Source organism: Podarcis vaucheri, assembly GCF_965113315.1.
Source record: "Podarcis vaucheri genome assembly, chromosome: 6".
Taxonomy (NCBI): domain Eukaryota; kingdom Metazoa; phylum Chordata; class Lepidosauria; order Squamata; family Lacertidae; genus Podarcis; species Podarcis vaucheri.
Window position 1 is genome coordinate 3,507,277 of NC_138764.1, and position 8,347 is coordinate 3,515,623.

General features: G+C 42.0%; 1 protein-coding gene across 4 annotated transcripts in view; it reads left to right on the top strand.

Moving 5' to 3' along the window:
• The window catches only part of CRIP2 (cysteine rich protein 2), a 49,398-nt gene extending 41,935 nt beyond the window's left edge, over nucleotides 1–7,463 (top strand). For all 4 annotated transcript variants that reach the window (XM_082226695.1, XM_082226697.1, XM_082226696.1 and 1 more), the window contains exons 7-8: nucleotides 5,768–5,825; nucleotides 6,278–7,463. In XM_082226695.1, the coding sequence (XP_082082821.1) occupies nucleotides 5,768–5,825; nucleotides 6,278–6,345 (126 nt within the window). In that variant the 3' untranslated portion in view covers nucleotides 6,346–7,463. The remainder of the gene's footprint in view (nucleotides 1–5,767; nucleotides 5,826–6,277) is intronic.
• Nucleotides 7,464–8,347: the final 884 nt, after the last annotated feature.

Here is an 8,347-nt window from a genome sequence, read left to right on the forward strand (position 1 = left end):
TTAGCAAAACTTCCCGCACCATAATGAATAATAGTGGTGACAGTGGGCATCCCTGCCTTGTACCCTTGGTTATTTTAATATCTCTGTAATATAGTTATTTACTATCAGTTTCGCTTTCTGTTCTGTATATATTGCCTTTATCCCATTATAAAATTCCTTACCCACTTCCATATACTCTAGATTTTTTAACATAAAGTTCCATGATATATTATCGAAGGCCTTTTCAGCATCCACAAAGATTAAAATAGCTTGTTTTTCATTCCTGGCATTCAGATATTCCAATATATTTATTATGTTTCTTATATTATCTTTCATCTGTCTGCCAGGAAGAAAATCCGCTTGATCCTTATGTATAAATTCTTGCAATACTTTTTTCATTCTCTTTGCTAATATACTCGCAAAATTTTTATAGTCAGTATTCAACAGCGAAATAGGCCTATAATTTTTGACCTGCGTCAAATCCGAATCTTGTTTTGGGATAAGTGTAATAATAAAAATAATAATAAATTTTATTTATATCCCTCCTTCCCCAGCCGAAGCCGGGCTCAGGGCTCGGGGCGGCTAACAACAATAAAACAGTATAAAAGCATAGCATAAACAACACTCTAAAATCATTCATCATAAAATTAATTAATTCAGGTCACTGGCAACCATTGGGCCAGAGCTCCACGAAGATTGCCGAGGGAGGGAGTCAGGCTGTGCCCTGGCCAAAGGCCTGGTGGAACAGCTCTGTCTTGTAGGCCCTGCGGAAAGATGTCAAGTCCCACAGGGCCCTGGTCTCTTGTGACAGAGTGTTCCACCAGATCGGCGCCACAGCCGAAAAAGCCCTGGCTCTAGTTGAGGCCAGCCTAACTTCTCTGTGGCCTGGGACCTTCAAGATGTTTTTATTTGAAGACTGTAAGTTTCTCTGTGGGGCATACCAGGAGAGGCGGTCCCGTAGGTACGAGGGTCCTAGGCTGTATAGGGCTTTAAAGGTTAAAACCAGCACCTTAAATCTGATCCTGTACTCCACCAGGAGCCAGTGCAGCTGGTATAGCACCGGGTGAATGTGATCTCGCAGCGAGGACCCCGTAAGGAGTCTCGCTGCAGCATTCTGCACCCGCTGGAGTTTCTGGGTCAGTCTCAAGGGCAGCCCCACGTAGAGCGAGTTACAATAATCCAGTCTGGAGGTGACCGTCGCGTGGATCACAGGTCAGGGCAAGAGAGGTAAGGAGCCAACTGCTTAGCTTGGCGGAGATGGAAAAATGCCGCCTTTGTTATAGCTGCAATCTGCGCCTCCATGGAAAGGGAGGTGTCGAAGATTACACCCAAACTCTTAACGGACGGTGCTGGCACTAATTGCGCCCCCGCAAGAGATGGGAGTTTCCCCCCCAATCCCATATCGCCCTGTCCCAGCCACAGGACCTCTGTCTTCGAAGGATTTAGCTTCAACCAGCTCCCAAGTAACCATCCAGCCACAGCTTCCAAACATCTGGTCAGTGTGTCTGGGGCCGAGTCAGGATGGCCATCCATCAACAGATAGAGTTGGGTGTCATCGGCATACTGATGGCAACCCAGCCCCAAACTCCGAACAAGCTGGGCGAGGGGGCGCATAAAGATGTTGAAAAGCATCGGGGAGAAGTATAAAGGCTTCTTTCCATGTTTCCGGAATTTCACCGTTCTTTCATATGTTGTTTATGACTTCTTTCAATGGTACAAGTAGGGTGCTTCTCCTTTCCTTATAATATCTGGCTGTAAATCCATTTGGTCCTGGAGCTTTCCCTTTTTTCAGTTCTTTTATTACCTCTTTTATTTCTTCAGTTTCAATTGGGGCGTTCAAAAAATCTTTTTTCTCCGTCGGGATCTTCTGCCCTTCTTTTTCCTTTAAAAATCTTTCTATCTTTCTCATATTATTCTTTTCCTTGCTTTTATATAATTGTCTATAAAAGTCCAAGAATCCTTTTCTAATTTCTTTCGGGTTTTCTATTTCTGTGCCGTCAATAATGATTTTATTTACTGTATTCTGTTCCTTTCTCTTCTTAATCTGCCACGCCAGCCATTTTCCTGATTTATTCGCAAATTCAAAATTTCTTTGTCTCATTCTTTTTATATTCCCTTCTACTTCCTTGTTTATCGTCATTGCGAATTGTGTTTGTAGGGTCTTTATACTCTGTCTTATCTTCTCATTATTTGGTTTCTTTATCAATTTTTGTTCATTCTCCATTATCTGTTTTAATATTTCCTTCTTATTCTTCTCTCTGTTCTTATTTTTCAAAGCATTCTGCTGGATAAAAAATCCTCTCATCACTGCTTTGCTGGCGTCCCATACCATGTTCATTTTTGTTCCCTTGTTGCAATTATTCAAAAAGTACTCCAACAAATACTTTTGAGCATTTTCTACTACCTTCTGGTCGTCCAAAAGGTGGTCGTTCATTCTCCATCTAAACGTTCTTTCTTCAAAACCCTTTAATTCGAATTTTATTGCACTATGATCCGAAATTACTCTTGGTTGAATTTCAACTTCCGAGATTCTTGGAGTTAGTTCATTTGAGACCCAAATTTGATCTATTCTTGACAGAGATTGATTTGGTTCAGAATAGAACGTAAATTGTTTCTCTAGCGGGTGTCTCAGTCTCCAAATATCAATCAAATTACAATTCTTTATCATTGAAAAGAAAGTCTTAGGTAATTTTCCATCTTTACTCACCCCAGTTGTTTTCAGTCTGTCCATTTCCATTGACACCACTCCATTCAGGTCTCCCATTATTATGATTTTCTGATCCATATATTCGAACAGCTTTTCTTCTAGATTTTTGTAAAAGTCTGTCTTGTTTCCATTTGGTGCATAGATCCCAACAATTATTATTTTTTCTCCTTGCCACTTTATTTGAACTGCCATAACTCTGCCTTCTTCATCTTTAAAGATTTGTTGAGCTTCGATATTTTTCCTGATATACAAAACTACCCCTCTCTTTTTACTCTTATCTGAAGATACAAATTCATTTCCCAGTCTTTTGTTGATTAAAAATTTTTTTATGCCTTCTCGCCACATGAGTTTCTTGTAGACAAATAATATCCAAATTTTTCTTTTTTAAATATTGTTCAATTTTATTTCATTTTTTAAAATTGTTAATCCCATTGATGTTCCAAGTCCATAAATTCAACTCCGTTTTAGCCATTTTGAGTTCTTTGTTATAAATTTTATAATTCATCTACCTCTTCTTTTACTTCTTCCTCCCTTTTTTCTTTTTCTAACTCCTCCGGATCCACTCCTCCTTCAGCCTCCATTCCTGGTTCCGCTCCTCTTGCTTCTTCGTCCTCGCTTCGTAGCTCTTTGTATTTTCTCAAAAATTTCCCTAATTCTTCCAAGCTCGTGAGTCTATGTCTTTTACTTTTGTAGACAAAGGAAATCCCTTCCGGGTATTCCCATCTGAATTCTATGTTATTCTTTTTTAGAATCTGTACTGTTGGTTTATATGGGTCTCTCCGTTTAAGAAGCCTGATCGAGATGTCTTTAAAAATAATTATATAATTTCCTTCGATATTCAGTCTCTTCTCTCTATTCTTTTGGAGAATCTGGTTTCTCATCTCCCTATCCTTAAAGGTAATCAGGCAGTCTCCTGGATACTTTCTTGCCTTAGCTGATCTTGTCTTCAATCAAAATGCACTTTGCACAGATTTCGTCACCTCTTCTATATCCATCTCCATCCATTGTGCAATTTCTTTTATTAATTTCTCTTTAATATTTTCTCCTTGCTGCTCTGGGACAAGTCTCAATCTTAAATTCACTTCTCTTTGTCTGAGTTCATTCATGGAAATCGCGTCCCAGACCTCCTCTTGAGTTTTGTTGATTTCTGACATCCCCACCCATATTCTCTCTTCTTCCTTCCTCATCTCCCTCATTTCCGGAAGGATCTATCCCAAAAATAAACCCCAAAGTTACTGAGGGATCCGTAATTGAGAATGTCAAATTTAAGCTCGGTTAAACAAAAGAAATAGAGGGAAGAAGAAAACGAAGTAGTTTTTTATTAATCCAGACTGTTCCCCTATTAAAATAAAAATAGAGATGACGAGTAAAAAATAACAGGGAGTAGTTTATTAGTTCAAATCCTGGTTCACATAGCTCTGGATAATAATCGTGCCCTTCATACAACCTGCTAGGCAGCTCTTCCTCATTTCATTCCACGGAAACACATAAAAAAAAGGAACCAGTTACGAAGGTAAAATCTTCTTTCAGACAATCCTTCCCGTTGTGTTTAAACAGTTAAATTTGTTTGAAAGCAGGGGTAAAAAATAGTGAGACAGTGATTTATACTGCCTGATATTAACTTTCCATGTTTTACTTATATCTGGGTAACTCTATCTTTCCGTTAAAATGGAGGCACAGAAGTTCTACTTTGTTGCGCAGGTTTTTTTGAAAGTGAAAGTACCGAGAAGTATCCTTTCTTTTTACTTCCTTCAGACCCTTCGTTATATCGAGGGCCTTTTAAAGTCCTAAAATAGTTACCCTCTGCTCCCTCCTTTAGCTATTCCCTTCTTATGCAACTCTTTGTTACTTTTTCAGCTTTCCAAGGAAGCGTCTTGGTTCTAAACTGGTGTCTGTCATCAGTAATGGACTGGATGAGGGTGAACAAATTGAAACTTAATCCAGACAAGACAGAGGTGCTCTTGGTCACTGTGAAGGCAGAACAGACAATAGGAAGCCTGTGCTGGATGGGGCCACCCCCCCCCTGAAAACACCAGTTTGCATTTAGTGTGTGCTCCTGGACTCAGCCCTGAGTGTGGAAGCCCAGGTCTCTGAGGTGGCTGGAAGTGCAGTGGCAGAGTTAGTTGCCAGGTGTGCCTCTTTGTGGAGATCTTGGCTTGGGCCACTGTGATACACGCCGTGGTGAGATCCTGTTTGGGTGTTCTTGTAATGAGTTCTACGTGAAAATGAGTTCCTATGAAAACGGTTCAGAAGCTCCAACTGGAGCTGCCTGTTTTAAAGGAAATGACTGTGATTTTTTAAAAATTGTAATTATCTGTATGTTAATTACCCCCTCCCCCCCGGTATTTTTAGCTGTTTCTGTTTTATCTGTATGGCTCCTTGAATTCATGTTAAGGAGAAAGGCAGAATATAAATAAATAGAATAGGAGGGGGAAATTTCAGTTCTGCACTGTTCCTAGTGGCTATACACACTGTACATTTAAATCTCATTCTGTCTCCAAAGGATTCTGGGCACTGTAGTTTACCCCTGACAGTTACCATTCCCAGCAATCCATAACAAACCACAGTACCTAGAATTGTTTGAAGGGGAAACGTGTTTCAAATGGGCTATAAAGGCATAATGTAGACACAGCCAGAGAGTTCCAGCTCTGGATGCGAAAGCTCCCATGTTGTTCAGGCACAGTATACCACTGCTTCATATTAATGGCTTTGGCCTATGAGATCTCAGACATGCAGAATCCTTGGGTACCAGCCACAACAGAGGCAGGCCCAAGCCTTTTGGGTTGCCCTGGTCCTTAAGCACAAGCTCATTTCCAGGCAGGGAGATTCAGCATTTCACTATGATTGGTGCCACATGGGCCAAGTTGGATCCTTGGCCAGCATCTGCTTTTGGGAGGGGTCTTTGAGAAAGACCCCTGCCTCTCCCTTCCCCCAGCACTTCCACACATACCTGTTACTGGCCAGTAGGAAAGGCTCCTTGGTCATGCAATAGTTGGCAATCCAAATAAGCCTTCCAGTGGTGGAGAGACTGGTCTTATGGTTTACAGCAATGTATTTCTCTCCCATTTTCCTTCCCTCCAGCATGATGGACAGCCTTATTGCCACAAGCCATGCTATGGGATCCTCTTTGGACCAAAAGGTGAGTCTGATATTGGGACAGATGGATTTTCTAGAACTCGGTTGTTAAACAAGAGACAAGAAGGTTAGCAGGCCTGACATAAACTGATGTAGTAAGAGATAATTAAAAGAAAATACAATGAGAAGATGATGATGATGATGATGATGATGATAATAATAGATACCAGTTTTATCTCAAACTTAAACATCATTGCCCGCATACATGGAGTATTTTTGAAGTTAGTCAGTGCTGTGCTATGTCCCCAAACAGAGAGAGGCTTTCTTTCTCACATGGGATGGCAGTTACAAGTCAGATCTGCGTACTCCTCTTGGTCCAAGTGGGAGGAGCAACACCATTTGAAACTTAGCACAGAAAGTTGTGCATTCTGCTTTCCTCTTCTGCCCGCTGGGTGTTAACTGGGCCTCTCTGCTTTCAACCATCTTCCTCCATTGATGCTTCTGCTGTTTTTGCAGGTGTGAACACAGGTGCTGTCGGAAGTTACATCTATGATCAAGACTCTGAAGCAAAAGACCAGCCTTGAGAGCTTCTTCTCTCCATCTCCGCTTCCTGCTCAGCCCACTTCCACTCTGTTCTCTTAGACTAATCTCCGTGTGTGTTTAGATGTAGTGAAATCAACTCCTGGCTTGGCCCTGTCACAAGAGCAGATGACGTAGCTGTGCTTGCCCTGCTGTCTCCTCCCTGGGTCAGGCTGGCGTTCTATTCCCTCCTCTGTTTTTATAACAAAGGCTATGCTATAAAAGCACAGAGAGCTGCCTCTCTCCCCTGGGTCCTCCTTTCCTTTTCCCTTCATCCGTCAAGTGTGTCCTGGGCAATGGCCTGAGCTGTCCTCACATGGCTGCTTGCGGTCACACAAACCAGGCTTTATTCCAGGGACGTTCTGCAGCCAACTATCGCTCCAGCTTAGTGTGGGTCATTTAATGGCTGCCTGCCTAGCGAGGGTAGGACAAGCTGAGCAAAGCAGGGGATTTGCTTCATTTTTTGAGCCATCTTCTTCTGGGGCTGCTGGTATAGCATCTAGATTCCAAACAGCCCCAGCTATCGTCTAGCAGGCGAAGACTCAGCCATCCTGGGAGCAAATGCAGCAGCTGGCTCCATCTGCCGGCTGACCTGGACTCCTGCATGCCTGGCCAGAGCTGTGTTGCTCCCACTTGAAATCTCATCTCTGGACGGAACCTGTGGGCTTGTGAGCCCAGGAGAGGGCCTTTGTCATGACTTGGGAGAGGAGGTGAAGGCCTTCGGAGACCTGTGTAGGCCATCTGCCAAAGGATGTATTTGTCCCTTTTTGGCTGATAAGTTTAAATGTGAGGGGTACATTGTGTCTGTTGCTGTGGGGGTGGGGAAGGAGGGGACTCTGGTTACTTGCAAAGTATCCCATTGTGGGTGTGCCTCCCTGAGTGTCTGAGGTTTATTCATAACTAGATAGCGATTTGCTTTTTGCTTTGGAGAGTGGCTTGCCCTTTCCATCTCCTGGGATATTAGCCAAAGACACAGCCAGCACCAGCCGCGGGGGGTTGGGGGTCAGAGGCTGAATTAATCAATCCGCTTTGCAAAGACTGCACTACCCAAATTGCAGACCACCTTCTTTATCCCAAACTGCCTCGTCTAACTTTTGCTGACAATAAAGGTATTTGGCAAACAGTTTGTGCAGGTCAGTTGGAGCCTTTGTTTATGTGGAGAGGGAAGGGCTTTTCATGCTAACCTTGAAACTGTTTTTTGGCCTCAGAGGCACGGCTGGTGATGTTTTGTCCTGGCTCCCCTTCAACGGATGACAAAAAATGCAGTCTCATACCCAGAGACCCCGGAAGATTGCTATACACAAGGGCCTTTTCTTCTAAAAGTGTGAGGACAAAAAGTTGGCTCATTTGATTCCTGGGAGGAAATAAAACACTAATCAAACGAACCCCTAACTCCTAAAGTGTTTACTGCAAACAAGAAAAAATATTTTTCCATAAAGCCATCTGAATTTTAAAAATGAAACTATCATAATAGTATATTTCCCCCATCAGAGGGAGCTAGAAGAGCTAAGAGAACCACACAAAGTAGCCTTTTTCTGGGACTCCCGCTAGGTGGTGGAAGGATGGCTGTTAGAAAGCAATCAATCCATTACACATTACCTGTTCATTCCTACCTGTTGGTTAAAATATTAACCTAACAGAAACAAAAGGAATGCGGGGGGGGGGGATCAACAGTTTATGGTATAAAACCATAAAGCTCCCCTTTAAAATAAAAACATGGATTGGAAAATAAATACAATACAACAAAAGGTGTCTAAATAAATACTCCTTAAGAGTTTTTTTTTTAAAAAAAATAAATTTTAAATTTAAAAATAAAATAAAAAGAGGGCTGGTTTAATCTTCCTCCTTACAAACAGAAATTTAGGGATGCCTCTCTCCAAAACACTGACACTGTATGGATAGCTCTCAAGTTGTTTGCAGGAGACAGAAAATGGGCACAAAGAAAAGACTATTGTAAAACCAACAAGGAGAATAGAATTCCAGAATACAATCCTAGGATGGGGTGGT